We start from the raw sequence: 27,078 nt of genomic DNA, 5'->3' as shown, positions 1-27,078 counted from the left end.
GAGGGTCTGGGGGTGGTCAGGGGACAGGGAGGGGTGGATGGGGCAGGAGTCCGGGGGGGGGGGCTGTCAGGGAACGGGGGGGTTAGATGGGGCAGGAGTCCCGGGGAGCCATCGGGGGGGGAGAAGCAGGGGGGATTGGATAAGGGGCGGGGGCCGGGCCATGCCTGGTGGTTTGGGGAGGCACAGCCTCCCCTAACTGGCCTTCCATACAATTTCGGAAACCTGATGTGGCCCTCAGGCCAAAAACTTTGCCCGCCCCTGGCTTAAAGCCTACCCTTTGGTATTCTCTGGAGAACTCAGTAGAGGGGAATTTTCTATTAATGGGTTGATCATCTTTTCCTGTAGTCCATCTGTGGGCTAGACCCAGGATGGAGGTTATTGATGCATGAACTTCCCTAGCGAAATGCCAAAATTGGGAGAAATTCATCAGGTTTTGTTGGGTCGCAAAACTGAGAGTTGGCCTTGGTTTGTTTGAAGACAAGGGGAGGGTTTTGAGCCAGCTTGGGTTGTGAATCTGGGAGTGACCTAAGCTTCTGGACAGAAACTGGGTAAAAAAACTCATTTGGTTCTGTCCAGTTTCATTGTCTTTCATGTGCTAGCAAAATGCTGTTTGAATTTTCACCACAGCAAGGAAGGTTTAATAAATTTATAAACCTCCTTATTCATACCAGTTCTTATAAAGGAGGCTTATAAAATACTCCACCCTACTCCCGTCTTTTAGGCCTGCACTAAATCGCTAGAATCACGGTTAAAACCTGAGGTTGTGTCCACCTTAACAGTTTAAGTCCAAGTGTTCTGTAGAAGTGCACAAATATTCTCTTAAAGATGGTTCATTAGTGAGCTATCTTGCAGCTGTAACAGAAATGCAGAGAAATGCCCTGACAATGGGAGAATTGCAGTGTTTCTATTGAAGATGGGTCTGTGAAAGTGTCTGATGTAAAGCTATGCAGGAGAGTTCTGGCTTTGTATGCTTTTATTTTGTATGTATCAAGAAATGAGATTCTTGTTTCCTGGTGGCTCATTGTTTAAATAAACATGTTGCATTCTCAGTAGAAGACTTTTAGTGCCAACTGCCCACTAATCAGATGTATTAACATTTTATTGTTTCCAAGCCATACCAAGAGAGCAGCAGCTTTACAATTCAGTACATTTGAGGAAGATTATAAAGGAATTTGGGGTGGATCACAATGAGCACTTCAAAAGCAACAATGTCAGACTTGCTCTGCAACACAGCAGAGCTCCTGTGGAAAAATACTGTCATCTTAACAGATGCAGTGTTATTTTGGAGGGTACGCTGTATAAATACATGGACTGCGGTTAAATTGTGATGACAACAGATGCACTCTCTGTTCTCAATTCTTTCATCTCTGAACAATATGTGGAAAAAAAATCACAAACCAAAAAGCATCAAGACAGAAAGAGGTACCTTCGCTACATTGTTAGGGCAGTAGTTTTTGGGTGACTTCCTCTGTTACAGATGCATTTTCATTTCAGACAGTCCGTTTTGCAGTTAGACTAAATGCTTACCTCTGAGGAGTCTGGTAAGATCATGTGTAAGCGTCTGTAGCTATTAACAGTTTTTGTAGTGTTCTGAATGGAGCTATATATTATTGGCAATGCTTTAGAAATGCCAAGTAGACTAAAGTCAGGATTGGTTAACCTGGCAGAAAAGGTTTCCAACATTTTAACAAAAAAAAAGCCCAAGCCCAACAACATGTGTAACTAATTTCAGTGGGTGGGCCAACATTGTCTGAGGCGTTATTGGTGTTCATCTATTTAACATCAGTGACAATATTTTGAAATTACCCACAGCACATTGCAGTGTGCGTGAGAGACAGGGCACTTGGAATGTTTGAATCTGATGTTATGTTGCAATGCTGCACGGTTGCATTCACATTTGTTATCTCTCCGTGGATTTGGTCCTGTTTTAATACTACTTTGACAGTTATAAATTGTGGGCTTGTTGTTTGTTGTTTTTTTTGAACAGCAAATAAAACAACATAGCAAGATGTTGTCGTCATCAGTGTATTAGCATCTGTCTGTCCACTAGTGGGATAGAAAAGTCTCAAGTTCAATATTATAGCTGAATTTTTTAAAAAAAGGGGATTGGACAACAATATTAGTAGTCATGCATGCTAAAATGGGGGGTGGTCAAATATCATGCTTCAGAAGCTGATGGCATGCAGGGGTTGTGAAGAAATGTATTTTCTTGCATGCATTTGCATTGTAACTTCCAATTTGTAAAATATCAATAATTGCTGACCTTATAGGGGTGTAAGTGACTTAACGTTTTTAAAATGTATTAAACTCATTGGATGACTTCTTTTTTTAACCTGGAGGAAAAAGATTTTTTTTTTTTACTGTGAAGCAAGGTATTACTAGGCATTCCAAGATGTGTGCAAAACTTTGTTCTTAGCAAACCTGAGACTTGGTGTGGGGGAAGTCTTGGTTGTTAACTGACTGACTGAGAAGACAGTCTATATAATTCTTTAAAAAACAACAAACAAAAAACAAACAATCCCCCCCCCACACTAAAAGAATGTTAAGGTTGCCAAGTCAAGCACACAAGTTAGGAAATGCTAGAATTAAGGTCGTTCGTGCAACCTTAATGCAGTCTCCTTGTGCTTATGATAGTCTTTAATTACATCACCACATGTTGTTGTTTTTGTCCCAATAGGATACCTGTCTCATTTACTGTGCGAGAATGATGATTCTCACAGAACGTATAACTATTAAATATTTTTTTATGCTCATCATTCATTGCGTGACCTGAGGCCTTATTTACTGCACAACAGCTAAATCTGGGATACAGAATTAATGTCCTTATAGGCTTCTGTGACACTCATCATTGGAGTATCAAGTCAGCAGTACCCAAATTGTGGGTCGTGACCCCAAGTGGGGTTGCACTGCAGCAGTTCTGAGTGTGCAGAGGATGACATTTTACAAAACGGCATTCTTTGCACAGCGTGACCTCGCATGCACCTTATGTGCAAGGTCATGCTGTGAGGAGGATGCCATTTTGTAAAGCAAAATGGCGTCCTCAGTGCTGCCTGGGGTTGCTGGAAGCAATATATCCAAAAATGCGGTCCTGCAGGAAAAATGTTTGAGAACCACTGATCTAAGTGGTTCAAAGACATTAAGTTTCTTTATAACACCCCATTTTACAGAAGGGGAACTGACTGGCAGAGATTAACGCTTAAATTATCAATGGCTGCTAATTTTGGATGCCTAATTTTCAACACTTGGGGCCTGACTTTTTCAAAGTGCTTATAATTTTTATAGTATTTTTAGGGTGACCATATCTTCCCAAAGGAAAAATGGAACACTGCATGGGACCAGCCCGAGGACCTCCATGCGCCCACCCCGCCCCGCCCATGCAGGGGCAGCCCGGCCTGAACCGCTCTCTCGAGCCCTCCTTTCTGTGCAGGATTGGTGGTGTTTCGCTCTTCCCCCTGCATGTTCCTCTGCACCCTGCTAGGGGTTGCACCCCTTTTTTGCAAAACTGGCATTAGTCTAGTTTGCTCTGGTTCTTGCCAACTGATGATCAGTTGGTAAGAGTAAATGGGACAAATGTTCGGTTTTGCCAAAATAGTCGGGATGGCTGGGACAGGGCTTAAAAAAAGGACTGTTCCGGCCTAAGCGGGGCGTATGGTCACCTTAAGCATTTTATATCTTCAGAGCACAGTTTCCATTAAAGTCATTTGCAGCTGGGACTGCTCAAACTTCTGCAAATAACACCTTGCATGTCTCAAGTTCAAAACCCAGAAAATGAGTAACGCACAATTAGTGACCACTTGTGAAAAGTTTGGTGCAAGTGACTTGCCCAGTAACACACAGGAGCTCGGTGGCAGAGGCAGGGATAGAATTGAGTCCTGTGTGGCATTCAGGTAGTGCTGAGTGACTTTTTCTGGATAAATTGTTTATTCACGCAAAAATTCAATTGTGGCTGGTCCAAAACTGTTCGCAATTTTGATAAGAATTTCCTGAGTGATTTTTGGCCAAAAGTGTTTGTTTTTTTTTTGTTTGTTTTTTTTTGTTTGTTTTTTGGGGGACATAAGCACCATTCACAGAATGGTTGGAAGAGAAGTTGGTGGTGGTGCCGGCCTTGTAATCTTTAGTCCGGTGGTTAGGGCACTCACCTGGATGTGGGAGATCTGGATTCAGTTCACTCCTCTGCCTGATGTGGAGAAGGGATTTGAATTTGTCTTCCAAATGGCAGGTGAGTGCCCTAGCCACTGGGCTTATAGATGCATTTTCCTTGTAGCCCAGTGAGTATTTGGGTACTTTATACATAGAGGAACAGCTTCAACAGGAGAGAATGAGGGACTTGCCTCAGACTGTCTGGACCACCGGGCAATGGGTCACACCACATGCCAGGTTCAGATCCCTTCTCCACATCAGGCAGAGGAGGGGAGAATTGAACCTGGGGAGTGCCCTAACCGCTATAAGGGAGGCACCACCACTTTGTGGTCATCCTCCAGCCATTTTGTGATTCTAGCGCCTCCTTTCCTTTGCTTTGATTTTAATAAACACGGTTGTTTCATTTGACTAAGAATTAATTTTTTGTCAACTTCTTTGATTCACTGGAATTTCTAGGTTTGGTATGAACCAAATTTTTGGTTCAGTTTTTGGAACTGCCAACAAACCAAATAATCAGCTATTCACCTGGCTCTACATTCAAGTCAGTCAGCTTCTTTCTTCTTCGCACTGCCTGGGTGCATAGGTGCCGACTCCATGGGTTTTCCGGGGCTGGAGCACCCATGGGGAAAAAATGGTGGGTGCTGAGCGCCCACCAGCAACCTCCCTATCAGCTCCCCCCCACCCCCTTAGTGCCTCCCTCTGGTGGGCCCAGCGAATCAGCACTTCCCTCCCCATGCCTCCTGCCCGTTGCAAACAGCTGGTTCATGGTGTACAGGAGGCTGGTGGGGGGGGGTGGGGGGAAGGGAGGAGCGAGGATGTGGGGCGCTCGGGGGAAGGGGTGGGGTGGGGTGGAGTGGGGACGGGGCCTGGGTCAGCCATGGGTTGAGCACCCCCCGGTGCTTTGGAAAGCCTGGGTGCCAGCATCGGGAGGTGGGGGGGAGGGAATCTCTGCTTTCATGACATGGAAAACTTCAGCCTGGATAGTTAAAATTTGGCAAAGTTATAAGCAACTGAAAGCAGGGTCTAACAATGGAAAATGTTAGGTACCCTTAACTGTAGGTGGGGCTACCAGTTCCATGTATAATTCTTATGAGCACAACCGGTTCCATCTGTTACGCATAACAGCCTTTTCTTCTGCATGCACCACCGATAGAATGTGTTTGAGTTTGTGTAATCATGCTGTCCTTCAGAGCTCATGAGCCCCAATATTACTTCATCAGCATGAATGTTTTATAGTGTGTATTGATATATTATCGTCTATATTTCATGCAAATTTGCCTTCTCCCTTTTTGGCTCGGAGGATACACAAGGAGTAGAGAAATGTAATAACCTGGTCAGAGCCTTTTCATACCCAGGGAAGAGCAGAAAATTCCATGAATCGCTTTGGGCCTTGGAGTATATATTAAATTTACCTGAGAAGTACTGAGAGCCTAAAGTGTGGACATTATAGAAAGATTTTAGATAGTATAACTGGGCTACTGTCTACTCTTTCCTGTAAAGTTAATAGTTTGAATTCTAACTATGCTTGGAGGCTTTTTTGGAGGAGAATGAACAATTGTAAAACTGTATCTTCCTTTCAGAGCGCTTAAATATGCACCACTTCCTAAGCAAATCCAGAACAGTGGGCAAGGGAGTGTTAATTGTGTATAAGTCAGACTTACAGTTCAGATCTGACCTTGCTGTCACGCTCATTTGTTGCTCTTCACAGCTGAATTTTAGGCTCACTCAAGTTGAATTCGCAAAAAGAAAAGGAGTACTTGTGGCACCTTAGAGACTAACCAATTTATTTGAGCATGAGCTTTCGTGAGCTACAGCTCACTTCATCGGATGCATTCAGTGTTTTTCCACTGTTTTTCCGATGAAGTGAGCTGTAGCTCACGAAAGCTTATGCTCAAATAAATTGGTTAGTCTCTAAGGTGACACAAGTCCTCCTTTTCTTTTTGCGAATACAGACTAACACGGCTGTTACTCTGAAACCTGTCAAGTTGAATTGTGATTTACCAACATGATAGTGACTCACTTCCTGTGAAAGCCAAGCCTGACTGAGGGCTTTGGGTTGGGGAGCAGGGAAGAAGGGCAGACTGGAATGGAATATGGAAGTGATCGTATTCCAAGTAATTTGGTGCTACTACTGACTCTGGTACCAAAATGAACAGAGTGTTTGCTTGTGACAAAACAGGTGTGCGTAGCTAGTTTATTTAGTAAGGTTTTATTTGAAAATACCCTCACAAATACGTTAGTAATTAGGGCAGTCATTTGCTCTTTGTCAACAAGGAAAATACGAAGAATTTAAGTTTCTTCTATAAGAGGCCACTTGCTGCTTAAAAGACTGAAGGGATAGTATTCTCCCATTCCTGGTTACCTAAAATCCAGCTTCCCCTTTTCTTCAGGACAGACTCGCACTTCCCTCTTAACTTGCAAGGTCTCTTCTCCAAATCAGCCTGCTTCCCTGTGTGTCGTCTCCTGCCAGCTCCACCTGCTCTCTTGCATTATAGTAGCTGTCTCTGTGTAGCTGACTTGTATTCTGATGGTGAGACTGGAGAAAAGTGCATGTGGGAGGCAGTGTGGTCTTGTTGATAGAACTCCAGAGGCTTGAGTTCTGTTGGCTTCAGATGAGACCTTGGGCAAGTAAGTTGGTGTTTCTCTACCTCTTCCCTGTCTATGAAATGGGGTTAACAGTGCGTTGAGACCTACAGAATAAAAACACGGTTATGGTTATTTAAACGTGACCTGCATAAAATTGAAGTGGCGGGGGGAGGAATCTTGTGTTCTGATTTTGCTTCTGAATATATAAAGGCGTCTTGAAGTGGCTCAAGATGAGGATGTTAATTAAGTTCACTCCCCAGTAGGTTCATGACAACATGCTAGTGACTTGCACAGACTTTCTCTGCTGGGCAAAGTTCCGTAGGACAAATCTGTGCATGTACTGCTTTCTCTGCCCCATAACTATCTCCTGCACCCCTTGACCAAGATCCAGATTTCCCAGAATTTTTCAAACTTATTGAAATGGCGGTTAGCAAAAAAAAAGAGACAAGAAGAAAATGCTTCAGAGGACCATTCCCTTGTAGAACCAGTGAGGACCTGAGATACCAGGCTGGGGAGATCTGTGTTTGAGAAGCAATGAAATTTAAACTTACTGGAGGTGAAGGCAAGCGGGGACTCCCTTTGGCTCTGCCACAAAGAAGAGCTATTCGCAGTGAAGAATACGACTGTGATAGCGTATGTCAAAAAGGCAGGAGGAGCTGGATGCAGGATATTCTAGAAGGAGTGCCTACTAATCTGAACAGAGTGGCACGTGGCACAAGCCAGGGGTTGTTGCACGTGGCACAAGCCAGGGGTTGTTGCACGTGGCACAAGCCAGGGGTTGTTGCACGTGGCACAAGCCAGGGGTTGTTGCACGTGGCACAAGCCAGGGGTTGTTGCACGTGGCACAAGCCAGGGGTCCGTGGCCCCCTGGGGGCGCTGCAAACTGGTTTCAGGGAGCTGTGGGGCCTTGTGGCTGAAGCAGGGCCCCTGAGCCACAGCACCCCCGTGAGGCTGAAAGTGGGAACAGAGCTGCAAGGAGCCTCAAGCTCCTGCTCTCCCCCCGGAGCATTGGTGGAGTGGAGCTGCAGGGTTGAAGCCGGGTGCCCTGAGCTCAGGTGGAGCTGAAGCTTGACGCCCTGAGCCCCGGCGCCCCCACAGGGCTACCACCAGGAATGGAGTCACAGGGCTGAAGCCCCGGGCCATGGCATCCCCCTGCTGGGTCTCAAACCCTGAGCCCTGGTGTCCCAGTGGGGCAGAAACCCTGAGGCCTCCACCCAGAGCACTGGCAGTCCACAGGGCTAAAGCCCTGAGACCCCCCTCATTTGGTGGCTGAAGCCAGGAGTCCTGAGGTGCCCCCACTCCTCTGCTGGGTCTTGGGGTTTTTATAGTACATTGGAGGGGGGAAGAGGCCTCAGAAAGAGAAAGGTTGAGAACCCCTGGCATAAGGGGGAAGACTGATATCCCAGCAGTTTTGTGAGGCAGGAATGCGATCAACCGGGCGGAGTGGAATCTGCATTCTATCTTGTAACTGCCCGGTTCTGACCACAAACAGGGCACCTTTTGTGTCATCAGGTAATCTGAAGACTGTAGTCTGCTGTTTCGGAGGAAAGAGCCAAGTAGCTAAAAGAGGAAAATATATGCATTACCTTCTGTACCCGTCTTTTTTAGGACTACAGAAAATGAGAGGGGGAAAGGAAATGGTTGAGCTCACTGCCTGAGAGGAGAGCTTGGCTTTTGGAATTTGTAGACATGACAGGAAAAACCTCCCAGGTTTCTTAAATACCAGATGTCCAGCTTCCTTGTCCAGAAAAGCTCCTTTGCTCAAGAAAAAGTGGATCAAACGGAACATACTCAGTCACATAGTTGAAGTACAATGGAATTTCATGGAAAGGGTGCTAGTTCCTAGAGAGGCCTAAATACCCCAGACATAAGTTCCTTTGGGATGGTGAGAGTTTGGAATTTAGTTGCCATTCCTCAACCATAAGGCGGAGCATCCTGCAGGCATCAAGAAAGAGGTTTACTGTCATTTGGCTATTGATGTTCTCCAAGCTCCTTTGCAGAATCCACCACGAATATGAAGAGCTTCATGTTGGTATCTTGACACTTGTGAGAACGATATTGCTACGTTGAAATGGAATGACGCTTGGTTAAACCAATCAAATGTGTAAATTACTTTATATATTTTTAAAAAAAAAACCTTTAAAACTGTAGCATAGCCAGTTTTCCATTCGTATGATGGACCTTTCCTTGTCTCAGCGCAGAATGTATGTGAGACAGTGGCGCTTTCATAAATTCTAGAGTAATTAGTGTTTTTCATAACCAGCAGGATGCTCTTTGATGATGCACATTATCTTAGCTATGTTTTGCTGTTCGATGTTGGTGGAGGAAAAAACAATGTTAGAGGAATGGAATATTTTAAAATTTTTTGTATATCCATGGAAAATCTGTAGCCCACCATGTTTCTGCTGCTCAAAAATAATTCTAATTGCATCCATGGCCAATGATAAGCCATCAGTATGTAAAAGAATGAAAAGCTGTCTTGCATGTTCAGAAAGGAATACAGTGCATATCCTCCAGAAAATACCCTGGAGCATCAAGGTTAATTACAGCCTTCCCCTTTGCACCCCCCCTCCCCTGTAAAGTTTCAGAAAATAATGCAAATACCTAGCGTTTCTGAAATTCCTGACCCTTTCTGCTTACTGAATAAAGTAGTCAGGATTTTCAAGCTGACCATCGGAGGATCAAACCCTTCCCCAACCCCCACTTCCTGAATCTGCAGCTTTTTCAGGATTTGTAATGGGTCTAATGCTGATTGACTTTTTTCCCTTATTTAAAAGCATCCATTGAAGAGAAAAAAGCTGTACTTCCTGTTGCTCTAGCTTGAGGCTTTGGGGAATAGATTTTGGAAGTTTAGGCATTTGTTAAGGGCTTTCAGGGGAATTCTTAAGAAGATGTTTTGGATTATTGCATGAACTAAACTCCTTTCCATGGTCTTGAATTGTTCTTATTTAGCTTTTTTGTGAGAATTACCAGGTGCCAGGAATTTGAATAGCTGGGGTAGCATATAAATCCATTCTGAACTGTTTCTCTTACAACTCTTTGGATATGTTGAAGAGGAGGCTCTGTGAATTATACTCTATTTTTTCCCCCAATGTTTTTGATGTGGCTGTTTGAAGAATGCAAATTAGTGTGAGAAAGTGAGTCCCTTTTTACCCCTGCTTGTATCAAATAGAGGATGCAATAAAACTCAGATTATTGGTGGTCATCCGATAAATGAACTCCTTTTATATTTTGGGTATCAAATTCATTATTTTCATTTTCTCTTTCAAGATTCTGTACAGTTACATCCCTGTCTGCATCTTTGTGCACACCTCTCATAACCCTACCTTCACTCTAAAGGAAGCCTGCTTTGCCATTCCCTTCACACTTGCCCCATGGTCTTGCATTCTTGCCTCCTTTCATGCTGACTTGTATGCTTGGGGTGTCCTTAATTTTCAAGTGCACCAGGTACCTCCCCACCTCTTTTCATTCAAATCCTTCATGGATTTGGTCAAAATGCTGTTTTAAATAAAACAAAACAGAAAACGCTCCCCCCCCCATCCTCTTCCACCACCACAACACACGGAATCCCAGAAACAAAGCTCTTAAAGGTTCCCCAAGCCTTTTCTGTTATAAACTTTTTGGGGCAGAACCTGTCTTCACTGTCTTGTATAAAGTCAAGCATGTCATTGGTGCTTGGCAAAAACTGCACCCGCAGCATTTTGTTCGGTGGGACTGTGGATTGTAGTTAAATTTAGGTTACTTGTTCTTCAAGACAAACATATGCTCTCTTCAGAGCTTGCCTTCCCAGTTTAGTCTTTGACAACCATATGAATTGCTTTGAAAGCCTCTAGATGATTTGTCTTTGGGAAGCCTCTGTGCCCAAGATAATTCTAGGTTTCAGAGTAGCAGCCGTGTTAGTCTGTATCCGCAAAAAGAAAAGGAGTACTTGTGGCACCTTAGAGACTAACAAACTTATTAGAGCATAAGCTTTCGTGAGCTACAGCCCACTTCATCAGATTCATACAGTGGAAAATATAGTAGGGAGATTTTATATACACAGAGAACATAAAACAATGGGTGTTACCATACAGACTGTAACAGGATTGATCAGGAAAGGTGATCTGTTACCAGCGGGAGGGGGGAGACACCTTTTGTAGTGATGATCAAGGTGGGCCATTTCCAGCAGTTGACAAGAACAGCAGGGGGGGAAATAAACATGGGGAAATAGTTTTACTTTGTGTAATGACACATCCACTCCCAGTCTTTATTCAAGCCTAAGTTAATTGTATCCGCTTTGCAAATTAACTCCAATTCAGTCTTTCCTTGGAGTCTGTTTTTGAAGTTTTTTTGTTGAATTGCCACTTTTAGGTCTGTAATTGAGTGACCAAAGAGATTGAAGTGTTCTCCGACTGGTTTTTGAATGTTATAATTCTTGACGTCTGATTTGTGTCCATTTATTCTTTTACGTAGAGACTGTCCAGTTTGGCCAATGTACATGGCAGAAGGGCATTGCTGGCACATGATGGCATATATCACATTGGTAGATGTGCAGGTGAATGAGCCTCTGATAGTGTGGCTGACTCCAGCGAGAGACTGCTGAATTGGAATTAATTTGCAAACTGGATACAATTAACTTAGGCTTGAATAAAGACTGGGAGTGGATGTGTCATTACACAAAGTAAAACTATTTCCCCATGTTTATTTCCCCCCCTGCTGTTCTTGTCAACTGCTGGAAATGGCCCACCTTGATTATCAGCTCAAGATAATTCTGGTTCAATGTACAGAAGTTCAGTTCAGTTCATGTTAAGCTGATTTCCCCCCCCTCCCCCCCGCCCCCATCCAATACCTAAAATTAAAGCACAATTATCCAGTGATGCAAATGGAGTTCTTTCCTCTCATCAGTACTGCTAGCAGTTGCTTGTTTTTAAAAATGCTTCCCATTCGTTTCTGTTGTTCTCAGCCTCCATTAATTGGAGCAGCTGGAACTGCAGTAGGCGAGGATAGACTCCTAATATGGTCTTTTCTTGGCTGCAGTCCTCCATTACCCAAAACAGAGGTGTGGCCCAGAATGACTCCCCTGCTCTCCTAGTGCAGGTGCTGGGAGATCAGAAGGGAGTGCCTGAAGCTGGGAGTTTCCCAGGGGATCTGGGAAGCTTGGCTGTGCTACGTGGGTGGTTATAGCTTCCCCCTATGTTGGGTCTGAAGAAGGCGAGCAGGATGGATAAAATCTCTGCTGAGCTGACTGTCGCAGTCACACTGCTCTGCAGGACACTGACTCACTGAGCCTGAAGTCTCCTCCTGTGGATCTGTTGGGCATGCACCTGTGACAGCACTTTGCACCCCGTTCTCTTCAGAGACATCTGCTTAGGTTGCAGAAGGGACTGTATGTGTTTCGCTCCTGACATCACCCGTCCCACATCGAGTTAAAGGTGTAGGAGATTTTCTCGACTAATAAAATATTCTGACACACTTTTAGTAGAAGCATTTGCAGCTGCCAAACAATATAGATCCTACATGTTTTGCTGAATAGTAAGCTAATCATTTCACTGATCAGAAATGCAAACATGCACCTATTCATTGAATGTTCTGCTAGTGTCTAAAGGCTGCATCAGGGATTGGAGGCTCCACTCTGTTAGGCAAAGTATAAACACAATAGAACAGTGGTTCTCAAAGCCGGTCCGCCGCTCGTGCAGGGAAAGCCCCGGCGTGCCAGACCGGTTTATTTACCTGCCGCGTGCGCAGGTTCGGCCGATCGTGGCTCCCACTGGCCGCGGTTTGCAGCTCCAGGCCAATGGCGGCGGTGGGAAGGGTAACCAGCATGTCCCTTGGCCTGCGACGCTTCCCGCAGCCCCCATTGGCCTGGAGCAGTGAACTGCGGCCAGTGGGAGCTGCGATCGGCCGAACCTGTGGACGCGGCAGGTAAACAAACAGGTCTGACACGCTAGAGGGTTTACCTGAATGAGCGGCGGACTGGCTTTGAGAACCACTGCAATAGAAGACAGTCCCCAAGCCGATGATCGTACAAGCTAAAATGTAGAAACCAAGTGTACTTAAGCTACTTGGGGAAGGCCATTTCACTGCTTCAGTGAGGTACGTGTCCTACTTTTCATACAAACATTTTTTCCTACAAATTCTTACTTAAGGGGGGGAAGAGCTGCAGAGTAGAATAATTGATTTAAGATGATTGTTAGGGATGTACACTGAGAGGCCAAAGTTGCTGATTGAAAGCTCTCTTGCGGATAGGAAAACTCAGGGTTTTTTTTGCAGTTGATAAAACTCCAGGATGTTTGTGTTTGCCTGTCCTCTTTACCTCATGTTTGAAAAAATGAGTGCTCTGTGTAGAAGTACTTGCATCCTGTTGCACTCTGCCTATGTAGGTTCTGTCTCTTTGTAGCCCCATTCATCTTAACTGGCGTAGGAGATGGTAAGGGCTGGTCTACACGGGAAGGTGTTACCAGTTACACTGAAATAATTATGCAGGTATAACTCCCCATATGGTCTCTTTATGAGCCTCTTTTCTTGGCTTAGTTTAAACCCCTTCCAAAGTGACATAAGCTAAACAGAAAACGCATTTTTACACTGCAAAAAGAGTTATCCCATGGGGAGTTACATTAGTGCAGGGATTGGCAACCTTTGGCACATGGCCTGCCAGGTAAGCCCCCTGGTGGGCCGGGCTGGTTTGTTTATTTGACGCGTCCACAAGTTGGGCTGATCATGGCACCCACTGGCCACGGTTTGCTGCTTCAGACCAATGGGGCTTTGGGAAGCGGCGCAGGCCAAGGGATGTGCTGGCCGCCGCTTCCCGCAGCTCCCATTGGCCGAGAACGGTGAACCGCTGCCAGTGGGAGCCGCGATCAGCTGAACCTGCGGACGCAGCAGTAAACAAACCGACCCGGCCAGCCAGGGGGCTTACCCTGGTGGGCCGTGTGCCAAAGGTTGCCGATCCCTGCATTAGTGTGACTTCATTGGTTTAAATTCACACTCTACCTTATTGCTTGGTATAACTCTCCTGTGTGGACAAGGCCTAAATCAGGGTAGTCACTTAGTTTTTTGGCAAGGTCCAAATTTCTTGGTCAAGGTATAGTCAGGAGCCAGAAGTCAGAGAAATAGTTTTCACACCGCAATAACAATAAGTATATAAAAAGATTTTGCGGTTCATTGAGAAGCATCTGGCAGTCTGGATTTGGCCTGCAGTTCACCTGTTGACTACCTGTGGCCTAAATTATCAGTCACATTGTCTCTCTTCTTGTACCTATCCACATGTTTCGCCCTGTCCACGAGAGAAAAAGGTACTTGGTTTTCAGTCTGATTAGCTCAGTCAAATTAAACATGATTGGAAAGTCCCTTTAACACTTAATGTAGACACTGTTTTATCAGGTAAACACCTTTTCAGTTTAATTGATTGGTCATGTTGTAACCTGTGTGGGAGAACAGGCTACAATATGATCCACTCGTGGGATTTTAAAGGTGTTTCAGTGTGTCTACAGGGGTGTGAAAGGGACTTTCCAGTCTTGTTAAGCTAACTTGATCTGAAACTAGTACCTTTTCTTTCCTGTGTAGTCAGATACTTTGTTTAACTTTTCTTTTAAAACTCCAGCCTTGTGGAAGTTGGGATTAATGGAAGTTTTAGTTCAGTTTGTTTTAACCAAACATTACCAAAGAAAAGGAAAACAATCTGTTTCTTTAGGGCAGGGATAGATAGCGAAGGTTTAGTGGTCAAGTCCTATCTATTGTTAAGGTAAATCACAGTGGGACCCTCGGTCATTTATAGATTACTGGGGGAGGGGATATAAATATAATTTCCCATTGACTTTTTATTGAGTTATGTTTCTGATCATTGGAAACTCAGTGCAGTTATGTATGATGGTACTGTGCTGGCAATTTTCTTTTAATGAAGTCAGAATAGTCTGGACGAGTTGGCAGATCTAGATTTAAAACACTCTGAGGCAGCGGGCGGTAGTAGGCAGCTAAAAGCGTTGTATAGTGGCCATAAATGTGACCTGCTGAGCCCAACCACATGCTGAGATGATTTTCATCTTGTGAGAGTTGGCTACCTTACCCGTGCAACTTAATTGTATGTGCTGTAGGTTGCTGTCAGCCAGTTGCTGAGTCACTTGGATGTGTAGACAACTGTTTAAAAATAAATAAATAAATAAAATAAAACTGTACACACGACCTTTTTTTAAGGTGAAGAGAGGTCCCCTAGAGAGACAATTTCTGTTGAGCTCTATTGTCATCACAGGTTGTGAAACATAAATTCTGTTATAAAGAGCTTGTAATTTTCAGTCTTACACTTTTGCTTTAGCAGGCATTAGACTACAACTACTAGCATAGAGCTTAAACATCATTATCACAGTTTTGCTCTCATAGTTACTGATCATAATATGCCACCTACTCACTTGTGTATTGTGTCTTCCATAGAGTGACTTTTTTTTATTATTATTTTTTTTTTGGTGCTGTCAGGCAAGTGATCCCGTGGGTTAAGAAACAGCACAAAGGCTGACACATTTTCCTTCTTTCCTGCAAAAAGAGAACTGGATTTAATCCCAGGAATTAAGCGTTTGCTTACTTTTTCTGTACAAGAAAGTTTCTTCATATGTTTGGATTCTGCCCCTTTTTTATGATCTGGTTAAATTAACCATGTCTGTAACTTGGTCTCTGTGTATATAATGTCTTCTGCAGTTTCCACAGTATGCATCCGATGAAGTGAGCTGTAGCTCACGAAAGCTTATGCTTAAATAAATTGGTTAGTCTCTAAGGTGCCACAAGTACTCCTTTTCTTTTTGTAACTTCAAAAGTGATGCAGCACAGGGTATATCTTAACTGTAGAGCTAACCTAGGCTCTTACTTGGTCTTGCCTATAACCCTCCTCCTGTTCACACACAACCCTCTCACCTGAGTTTGGTGCTGGAAAAAAAAAAAAAAGGACAGACAGGAATAGTTAACCTGAAAAAGGTCTGCTATCATACACTTTGTAAGGAGAGTGATCCCTTTAGAAAAGGAGAGTGGAGTGGGGGGAGAGAGAACCTGGATTTGTGCTGGAAATGGCCCACCTTGATTATCATACACATTGTAAGGAGAGTGATCACTTCAGATAAGCTATTACCAGCAGGAGAGTGGGGTGGGGGGAGAGAAAACCTTTTGAAGTGATAAACACCCATTTTTTCATGGTCTGTGTGTATAAAAATATCCTCACTGCATTTTCCACTTTTATGCATCCGATGAAGTGAGCTGTGGCTCACGAGAGCTTATGCTCAAATAAATTGATTAGTCTCTACGGTGCCACAAGTACTCCTTTTCTTTTCACTTAAAGTGTGTATGTGTACGCGTGCGCTTTTGGGGGAGTTGAATGAAAGGGCGTTATAAAGAAACCAGCAATGCCAAGAGAAAGTTTTGGTTGATCATGGACACGATATTCAATTGCACTTACAATGAGTTAGAATAATAAAGTCAAATCAGTTTAAAGGTAGGTATGCAGAGGCTTTGTAACGTGGGTGAAATTAGTGTCCTTCTCTGAGGCTTTGGTGAGTGTAATGTATGATTCTGGGCGCCTGAGTAACAGGATGGACCTTCCGTAGGAAGTATACGGAAAAGCGCTAAGGCTAAAACAAAATACGTAGTTTGGCTAATGGATGATGTAGGGAGAATGTCAGTCATCGTTAAGTACATAGAGGATAGGGGAATCCTGTTCACTTTAACTCGGAGGATGGTCCTTTTCCTTACGCTTCCTTTTCTCACCAGAGCAGAAGAATAATTGTATAAGGTGGTACTAGAAGTAAGGAGTGTAATAAACCAAACAAAAATTAATCAGCCGGTATTTTCTAGCTGTGAGATCTTAAATTGCACAATAGTCTCCAGTCTCTAAAGTCATCTAAAAGATCACCATTTGTTAGCTTTGTCCCCAGATATTGACTCGTTAAGTGCAAAACAAGCCCCTAAATATAAACAGGAATACTTCAATGATTTAACTTCAAATGAAAACCGTTTGTTTGGGTTTAAATGTTCCCTTGCAGTGTTTGCAAACCAAACATGGCAGCATTGTGTTTGGTGCCTGAGAACCTGAAGTTTAAATTAATTAAAACAAACAAATAAAACTTCAACAGAAGTGAAAAGTGGTTCATCTTTTTTCCAGACTGAGTGTCTCTCTCTTAGCAGGACAAAACACAAGAATATACTTTGTGGAAGAATCCTGTGTTATCAGGGGATGGACTATAAGGGATGTCTACAGTCGCTGATTTCTATGAATTCTGCAGTTAACTTCCACTGCCCACAGCATGCACCCTTCAGATATCTGCAGTAGGCGGTATGACAATGCAGGTAGCTTTCTGACCATTTTAAAAGGTATCACGATTACAGAGCTGGCTGCCCCTTATCTGGGATCTCTGAGAGCATTCAGGAGTTGAGCCTGTGGGCTTTACCTCTGCTTGGGTGAAATTCCACAATTCTCCCACTCTACAAAGCCCTGGGCTATGTCAAGTACTCCTACCATGTAGGTCCAACTGAGTTCAAGAACTTACTATTGTTCTCTTTGGAAGTCTGTGACCAGTGGTATACAGTGACCAGACAGCCTTCTTAAAACCAGTGTAGCTTCTACAGATACCCCCAGCAGGCTTTTTTGTCTCAGGGCTGCTCTACACTTAAAAATTAGATTGGCCTAGCCGTGTTGCTCAGGGCTGTGAAAAATGTTGCTCCCTGAGTGCCATGGTTAGGTCAACCCAACCCCCTATATAGACGCAGTTGATGGACAGAAGAATTCTTCCTTTGACTTAGCTGCCACCTCTTGCAGAAGTGGATTAACTACATAGGTGGGAAAACACTTTCTGTTGATGTAGGAAGTGTTTACGCTGTGGTGCTGCAGCAACACAGCCTCAGCAGTGCCATTGTAGTGGCTCTAGGGCAGATGTAGCTTCAGTCTGGTACCCTGCAACAAGTATGGAGTTTCTGGAATTTGTCCATTTTAACCCTGCCGGAGTTCTTTTGTTATGTGGTTTGTGGGCTTTTTTCTGTTTGCTGAAAAAGAGTTGCGTAGGTTGGCCGGAGACTGAGGCAAAATCATCAGCGCTAATAGTTCTGACATTGTCTCTTAACAGCTCTTTAGTGTTTGCTTAGGGATGGCTATATTGAGGCATTCTTTTCCTTCTTTCCTGTTTTTCCAGACAGCCATCTATTGAGTTTACCCAGTGTAGTCATACAGTAAACATCCCAAGTGTCAAGGCTAACATACAGTATTCATAAGTTATGACAGGGCAGCTCCAAATCTGTCACACATGGTAAGCATTTCTTTCGTTGCTGTGAAAGAGAGATGGGAGTTTTGGAAATGTCTGATTTTATGAATGCTGTAAATCCGAGGCGTAGGCACTGCTGGACAGCAAATGTGCTGCTCTAGACCAAATTCTTTAATAAGGACCTCCCATGGATTTAAGCTGAAAACACGTGATGAGAAGGAAGTGGCTTCATAGGGAATAAACAACAAAACACTGTTTAGAAGTTGTACTGATCTCCCAGATGGACACATGGCTCTGTGTTGACCTTACTGAAGGATGATCTTATCTAATCGTCTTTATTAGTGGAGTTTGGGAGGAGAGCAACAGCACCATATTCAGAAGCATCATCTGCTAGCTGAATGCGAGTAATAGTTAAGGCTACGTTTTAGTCACAGGTATTTTTAGTAAACGTCATGGACAGGTCATGGGCCACAAACAAAAATTCACGGCCCATGCCCTGTCCATGACTTTTACTATATACCCCTAATTAAAAGTTGGGCCGGGGGGCTGTGGGTGCTCTGGGTGGGAGGCGTGCAGCAGTGTGTGGTCTGGGACCCCCGCTGGTGCTGGGGGACGGGGCTGGCAGGCTTTCTACCTGGCTCTGTGTGTCCCTGCAGCTCCTAGAGGGGGAAGCGGCCTAGGGGTGCTGCGCACTGCTCCCACCACAAGCGCTGGCTCTGCAGCTCCCATTAGCTGGGAACCACAACCAATGGGAGCGGCGGGGCGGCGCTTGTGTGCGCGGGCAGCGCATGGAGCCCCCTGGTCCCTCCTCCAAGGAGCTGCAAAGACATGCTGGGCCCCCAGTAAGTGCCACCCTGCACTCCAACCCCCTGCTCTAGCCCTGAACCCCCTCCCACACACCCCAACTGCTGCTGCTGGCCTAGGCGCTGCCCAAGTCAGGCAGCCCCTGAGCCGGCACCGGCCTCTGCAGAAGTCACAGAGGTCACGGAAAGTAATGGAATCCGTGACTGACACGCAGCCTTAATAATAGTTGGACTCTCCTCACTTATTTAAAGGGAGCGCGCTCAGGATTGGCCATGTTTGGCCCAGTGAGACTTTGTTTTGGCTGCTGTTGTGTGGTGGGTAGGTTCTCACTTAAAATTGAACAAACGGACCTGGGTTTTCTTTGACCCATTCTTTGTCTTTCTGAGCAGCACTGGAACAGCTGTTGGTAAAACAAGATAACGTCCACGCTGTAGAAGTCATGCAGCGGGTTACTAGCTGGAGGATTTATTCTGTTTGCTACCAGCATGTGCCAGGTTTCAGTGGGGGCAAGGGATTGGGTGGCCCATGCCTTTCCTACTCCTGCAAAGCATCTGAGCTCTCTGGGACACAAGCTGTTTCTCCCTTCCTCATCCTCAAGGAATGGTGACAACATTGATTCCCAGGCTGGTACACCTTATGAGGCTTGGATATTTTTCTGTGCTCGGTGTCCAGCACTTTTTCCGGCATCCTATCCAAAGTACCCCTTAAAATTGTATCTGAAGTACCCAGGGGAGACTCCCTGATCTGATGTGGCTAAAATGAAGCATTTTTATCAGGCTGTTTGAGTCCTCTGTAGGAAGTGTGAGACACTGATGTAATGCAGGGCCTTGGCAGGAGAGAAGTTAAAGGGGAAGAATGGGGGGAAATCCTTGGGCCTCTGAGGATAAGAGTCTTGCCTCCCTCTGTATTGACCCATTGGTACACAAAACAGGAGAAATACAAATGGGGAGTTGATTTCCAGATTACTGCTTAGTTCACTGGGCATAAGTGAGCCTCTGTCCTCAGATTCAGCTCTAATAGAATCATAGAATTGTAGGACTGGAAGGGACCTCTAGAGGTCATCTAGTCCAGTCTCCTGCAGCTCATGGCAGGACTAAGTATTATCTACCCGTGTGGCTAGAGAGAACCTGCTCGTCACAGTGTCTTTTGGGTTCAAGCAGGTCTCTTGCTTGATAAAAGGAGCTTTGCACTCAGGGTTCTGCAGCCTCAAAGAACCTCTTTTCCCATTCAGCAGAGCGACAGGAGAAGCTCTTAAAGGTGCGGTGACCATTAATATCATCTGGGGGATCACCAAGATCATTTTGTGTGTAGTACGTCTTCGATTTAATAAAATTAAAGCTAAAGCCACTGACAAATGGGATTTAAAATGAAAGGAATTGTATGTTTTGAAAAACACTGGGTTCCTTTAAACACTTTCTAAATGGAGTAACTGGAAGAAATACAAAATTTAGAAGTGAAAGCCAGGCAGTGATGAACTGATTTCAGGTTGCTTTGAGGTAACAGTCTCTTACATAAAAACAGTGAATGTGTTTGAGGTGTGGGTCATGCCCTTTAGTTCTTAAACTTGAATAAATAAGTTACCAGAAATGTGGAAGCGATGTAGACCCAAGTACTGAACAGCAAGGTTCATGCTGATTTGCCCCATGGAGATGGCCATTTTGCATGGAGGCTGTTGCTTTCATCTTGTTTTGAGTCTCTTCTTGCCCTTTACCAAGAGGCAAAGCCATTAAATCATAATTGATTTGTTAACTTAAATAACTGTTTGGCAGATGTGTATGAAGAGGGATTATAATAAGATTTCAAAGTCTCCTGTTTCACGGAAGGCAAAAAATGATGCAAAAGTAAGACAAAAACCCACTTCACAAAATAGCCATTGTGGAATGACTGGCTCCATGATTGCTAAAAATTATATTTAAATAACAGTTATTTCTAAATATATGCAATTTGGAGATTTTAACTGTATTCTTTTTAGATGGCTTATCTGTTCAAGATTGTTTTTATCTTCTAAACAGGTGATTACTATTAGGAAAGATGACTGCTTGGAATGTGATTAGGTTTGTTGCTTTGCTGATGTTCCAAGACCGTAGAAAGTTTTGAAGTTCTGTGAATTAGTAGACACAAGTTACTTGATTCCTGCCCCCCCTCGTCCCAAACCCATCATAAAGAGGCAGAAATGTAATTGGGGGGGAAAAATCCCTATTTTCATGCTTGAATATCTTACAAAACAACCAAGTGGATTTTATCAAACTTATTCATACATTTTTTTAAGGCCAGAAGGGACCATTAGATCATCTAATATGACATCCTGCATGTCTCAGGCCATTACATTTCACCTAGTTACCTCTGTATTGAGCTCGCTAATGTGAGTTTGGCTAAAGCATCTCTTCGGAAAGACATCCAGTTTTGACCTGGAGACATAAAGAGATGGAGAAACTTCTCTTGGTAGGTAGTTCTCATGGTTAATCACCCTAACTGTTTAATTAAAAAATTGCCTTCTCAGAATTGACCCCTCTGTTGAGAATAAGCATGAGAAATTGCAGCAATAGGGGAGAAAAGTTTGGAAAGTTGGAAGCAGCTGGAGGAAAATGAACGTGTCACCTTATCAGTAAACTATACTGGTTGTTATAATAGTCTACTAAAAGGAATAGCTATATTTTTAATGGAGCAATATTAACAGGCCATGCATTATTAACTGTTTTACAGCAGTACAGTGGGTTAGTTGCATACATTGTGGCAAACTTTACATCTGAATTTGAGGAAATACTTTAACTGTATTGGACGCAAAATATGTTACTCTAGGCGAATTAAAAATATCTAGTAGTGAACACATAAAGAAACCATACACTGCTGCATATAAAAATTTATAAAGGACATTGTAGTGTGTGTTCTGTCCATTTGAGAGACCAGTTTATATTGTAAATCTAAACACAGTCCCTAAATGTCGTCCAAAGAAAACACAACATGGCCAAATTGAAACTGTAGTAGTCTTTTATCTCAGATTAATTTGTTTTTCATAAAATCCCTTTCAGGACAGTGAACAAAAGTGAGGAAAAGATGATGCATTATGGAGTAACTAACTTCCATGGAAAAAGAAAAGGAGTACTTGTGGCACCTTAGAGACTAACCAATTTATTTGAGCATAAGCTTTCGTGAGCTACAGCTCACTTCATCGGATGGACGATGTGAACTTCTAAAAGAAATGAGACCGCAAAGCAAAACAGTGGCCAAACTTAAATAAATAAAAAGGTCTTTTTTCATTTATCCCCTGAACTTGGAGACATTTCCTCTCTACCTAGGAAAGGCAGAATTTGCCAGGTGTAATATGAAATAAGGTGTTTTCCCCGATACATAGTTGGTTCTCTGTGATTTCCATTATCTTCATTATTAGTTCTACAAAACATATAACTTATTAGATAACCAACTAAAAAAGCCAGTTCTTAAATTAAGATATGTCGGTGGCACACTCACACGTAAGCAATCTAATCTGACAATCTGTGTGTCACAGGCCATTACATTTCACCTAGTTACCTCATAAACTGCATTGTAAGGCCATGCTATAGATCTTTTGTTGTGCTGTATTGTGGCTTTCCCTCACAAGTTCAGAAGGAGAGGAATGGTGTTCTCATGGGGGCTTGACAGACTTGATGGGCCTTAACCAAGCAGAGACAATGAATGAAGAGCAGATCTCAGAGACTGAATCGCAGTGAAAGGGAAAAAAGGGACTAGATTGAAAATGGAGCGGAGGGATAGGTGGTGGTGGTGGAGAGAGTTGTAGAAGAATGACCAGTAAGTATGAAAGCCTAATCATTGAGATGTATGATTAAAAATCAGTATATCAGGATTGTGAAGGAACAGAGAATTGAACACTTAATTGAGTTCATCTCCCTTGCCCCCAATACTGGGGAATTTTGGTTTCTAAGAATGAAATTCAGGGTCAGACCCAAAGCCAAGTCTTTCTCTATCGCTCTAATTGCTCTAGTTGTTCCATTTCACATGATTTTAATGTTTGCCTGGAGAGACCTTTCTAAGCTGGCAATTGTAGGTGCCAGTCTGTCTGCTCATCCAAATCCTGAACGACATACAGTGCTAGAAACCTTGATTCATTTGCACATTCAGACATCCTAGAATTCCTCTGACAGATTTCTCCCCACCCTTTACAGCTTTTATCACAGGTTTTAGGGATTGGATTTCTTTAACTCTTGTAGTCTGGCTTCTGAATGTGGGTGATGCCAGCTTCATCAACCTTTGCTCCTCCTCTTCCCCACCGTTTCCTTCCGTCAGCTAATACCATGGCACTCGGTCTTGGCAGGACCCGTAGTTATGCTTTAGTCAGACAGTAGCGTGTAGTAAGATAGAAGGTGCCTTTCTCGTGCTGGTTCTCCAAAAGTCCAAGTGTCTATCACTGGTATCCTAGATTTTTTTTTTTTTTTTTTTTTTACAGGCTCATGGAACAAGTTTTCTTGCTTATGTATGCCTCCAATGTGGTAATTCACCTCAAAATCATTGCAGCCTTCAGTTTGCAATTTTGCAGTTTGTGTGTCTGGGTAGTACAAAAGTGATAGCAGATGATGATTTGCCCATGAAACATCAGTTTCTGACCAGACTATCCTCTCCTGCTATCTTCCTGTACTCCCCAAAGAGTAAAGTTTATATTTTTCCTCTTTGTCTATAATGCGTACACTAACTCCAGCTGATCCCTTGGGATGTTAACTACCTTTAAGTTCTTGTTGGATATTAAGGCTGCTATGGTTTAAGCATGTTCATGTTTCAGATCCTTTAACTTGCGGTAATAGTCTTAGCTAGGTGTTTTGAGACAACAAGACTGCTTTCTGTTGCTAAAGCAATTTGTGAAGCTCTGGACAGTTGGTATTTAGGTTGGATATTAGGAAAAACTTTTTCACTAGGAGGGTGGTGAAACACTGGAATGCGTTACCTAGGGAGGTGGTAGAATGTCCTTCCTTAGAAGTTTTTAAGGTCAGGCTTGACAAAGCCCTGGCTGGGATGATTTAATTGGGGATTGGTCCTGCTTTGAGCAGGGGGTTGGACTAGATGACCTCCTGAGGTCCCTTCCAATCCTGATATTCTATGATTCTATGATTCGAATTTGAGTTACTGGCTCCTGTGCTTGTGTTTAGACCACACAATCTTCTCAGAGAAAGTTGGTGGTAAAGTAATTAAGTTCAATATGCATAAAACAAGACACACAGTCTCCCCATCCAACTAGATCCACGGGTAAGCTTGCTTTAAACAAACTGTCATTTTTCTTCCTTTAGCTCACAATGCCTGATTTGTATTGTCCATATTAGGGCATCCTTTTTCCATTTCATTTCTTCCACCAAATACCTCAAAGATCAGTGTTGTCAGCGAGTTCAAGAACAACTGACTCTTGAGCTCTTATCCTTGCGCTTTGTGGTTTTTAGGTGGTTTCTTGTTCCCTAGAGAAGACCATGCATCTTTGTTTTATATTTATAGAGAACTGCTTATGTAGGTAATTCTTGTATTTATTAATACAATCTTTCAAAAAAGTATGTTCCAGTCTATTTTGAGTGATTATTGTGGCATTGGCATTGACATAATAGAGGGCTTTTTCTGTCAAGCTTCTTTTTCCTTTTGTGTGCATTTTCTCTCCAGATGTGAAATGTCAGACAACTTAAGTTGGTTATGAAGCTGTTTCCCCATATACTGTATTTTCATGTCCTATTGACAGCTGACTTCATGAGAATACATTGGGTTCAATCTAATGTTTTCAAGGGAAATTCCTCATTATGACTCAAATAAGTATTCTTGTAAATAAGTCTGTTGTTTATCCTGTTTTTCTTAGGGCTTCAGGAACTCCACTGTGGGTTTGTGCCAGAATTAGTGAAACTTGGTTCACTGGAGTGCATGCGAACAGGAACTCTATGAATTAGAAAGAAGTCAGAACACTTTCTTTTCCTAATGCTTGCAGAACAGGAAGTGCTGAGTAGCATTCTGTGTAGTTGTAATGTTGCTGATCTTTTATGTTCTGGTGTGGGGGCCAAGTTGGCGTGAGAATCTGGGAAAGTAGATTAGGTTTTGGTGTTGAGTGGTTTGGGGATTTAGAGGGTTGAAGCCAAATTACTGTGTTCTCCAGTGCTTTAGTTTCTTCTCAGCTTTAATTTAGTAACCTAAGGGTTAAAGATTTTTATATATATATATTTTTTTTTTAGGTGTAGTCCTCTCATTAAACTCGCTGGGAATCATGTGACTGAAATCTCAGCCTATCACCACTTAAAAGATCACCTCTAAAAGTTATGACCTGTTTTGTTGAATTAATTGAAGCACTGTGCATTCTGTTTTTATTCCATGGTAAAATCCAGGCTTGCTTGCAGCAGCCGTAAGAAAGCATCAGTTTTGTACCCACTGCAGAACATGTGTGCTTCTAGCGCTCTTCTTTTGCATGTAATATTAACCCTGATCAGTTAAATGAGATAAAATGAAAGTGGTATATTCAATAATAGGCCCAAATTATGTGCTTATTCTTTAAAAATTACAGTTTAATTGTGGAGTTAAAATTTTATGGCAGACCAAATGTTCAGTCAGAGCTGTTTCAATTTAATTTGTCTTAATTTTGTTTTAAAGTTTAAAAACTTGTTTTAAGTTGATTAAGGATTTGTTTTTTTTTCCTCTTGTGTTTTCAGTTTGTGGGCCAAATGTCGACATTCGCAATGATATCCATGAGCTGAAGCGCTTAGAGAACTGCACGGTAATTGAGGGTTTCCTCCAGATTCTGTTGATCTCCAAGGCAGAGGACTACCGCAGCTTCCGCTTCCCAAAGCTCACAGTTATCACCGACTACTTGCTGCTGTTCCGTGTGGCAGGCTTAGAGAGCCTCAGTGATCTCTTTCCCAACCTCACGGTCATTCGCGGGAGGAACCTCTTCTACAACTATGCCCTCGTTATCTTTGAGATGACTAATCTCAAAGAAATTGGGCTTTACAATCTGAGGAACATCACCCGAGGGGCCATCCGGATTGAAAAAAACTCTGACCTGTGTTACCTCTCCACAGTAGACTGGTCTCTGATCCTAGATGCAGTGTCCAACAACTACATAGTTGGGAATAAACCTCCAAAGGAGTGTGGGGACTTGTGTCCAGGGACGATGGAAGAGAAGCCATTGTGTGAGAAGACCTCCATTAACAATGAGTACAACTACCGCTGCTGGACCACCAACCACTGCCAGAAAAGTAAGAGTTGAATAGATTGCCAAATTCAAATGCAACTTTTTGTGTGTGTGCCTCTTCCTAAAACAAATAGCTAAATTTATTAAAGTGGCTTAATTCGGCCTTTTCATATAAGCTTTGTTTTAGTACTGCTGGGTACCACTGAAGTTAGTGTCTTCTCCAATCAGTAGTATTTCATGTAACCCCATGGCCAACTCTTTAGCTGTTTCTATAGTGAATATTTAATTTTTCACATTTGAAAGAAATTGTGATTCAAGGGTGATAAGTGGTTCAATAAAACTGGAGGCAAGAATAGCTTCTTTGCAGCAGCTGGCTTCGGCAGGATAACTAGTTCAGTCAGTAGTGTTGCTGGGTTTCTGAGTGGAAGTGCATTCCTCAAACACTGCTTAATGAGAACTGTTCTGTAACAGATCTGTCTGAATGTTCATATCTTATAATGTTCAGTTTGCAGATGATGGCTGTGGGGAGTACTTGTGCTCAGGACCAAAGCACCCCATTGCTTTCAGTGGGCTTTGGACAGGGCCCTAAGCTTTCCATCAGAGTTTGCATTTTGATGGCCTCCAGGGTCCTGTATAAAGAAGTTTCACCACTGAAAGTCTTTATTAAGACTTTACATAACTGTCTGAAATTTTCTCTACTTTAAATAATTTGAGACACCTATTCCTGTTGGTAAAATCCACTTGATAGGAATGTTGGAAAACCTTAGGGTTTTCATAAGCCCTTATTTTTAAAATAACCTTAACCTTCATAAGCCCTTATTTTTAAAAAGCTACTTTTTAAAGAGAGAGAATTCCTCCTGATTTATTTTTTTATTGTTATTGAGGGGTACAGTCATTATCAAAGATGGCTGGTACGGTACTATTAATAATTAGTATAATTATCTTTAAAGATGTTTGGTCTGTAATGTATAACTAGACAAACATTTCAAACAAAACCTCACCTTAGCTAACTCCTCTGGGAAGGGGAAAAATAAATTGCATCTATTTCCCTGTAGCTCTGTATTGACAGAACCACTTCTAGATGAGCCAGGAGTAGTCCATAGTATCATGATTTCTGTTTCCATACTTGCAGCATCACAATAGTGACATTGACTGGTGGCTAGTTGTACTTACTAAAATCTTCAGTAACAGCCAATAAGG

General features: G+C 43.0%; 1 protein-coding gene across 3 annotated transcripts in view; it reads left to right on the top strand.

Annotated features, from left to right (window-relative positions):
* The window catches only part of IGF1R (insulin like growth factor 1 receptor), a 298,422-nt gene that overhangs the window by 10,861 nt on the left and 260,483 nt on the right, over positions 1-27,078 (top strand). For all 3 annotated transcript variants that reach the window (XM_077829229.1, XM_077829228.1, XM_077829227.1), the window contains exon 2: positions 25,397-25,942. In XM_077829229.1, the coding sequence (XP_077685355.1) occupies positions 25,397-25,942 (546 nt within the window). The remainder of the gene's footprint in view (positions 1-25,396; positions 25,943-27,078) is intronic.

The sequence above is a fragment of the Eretmochelys imbricata genome, chromosome 10, assembly GCF_965152235.1.
Source record: "Eretmochelys imbricata isolate rEreImb1 chromosome 10, rEreImb1.hap1, whole genome shotgun sequence".
In the NCBI taxonomy this organism is placed as follows: Eukaryota; Metazoa; Chordata; order Testudines; family Cheloniidae; genus Eretmochelys; species Eretmochelys imbricata.
The sequence above is the reverse complement of the archived record's forward strand: the minus strand, read 5'-3'. Positions and strand labels throughout refer to the sequence as shown.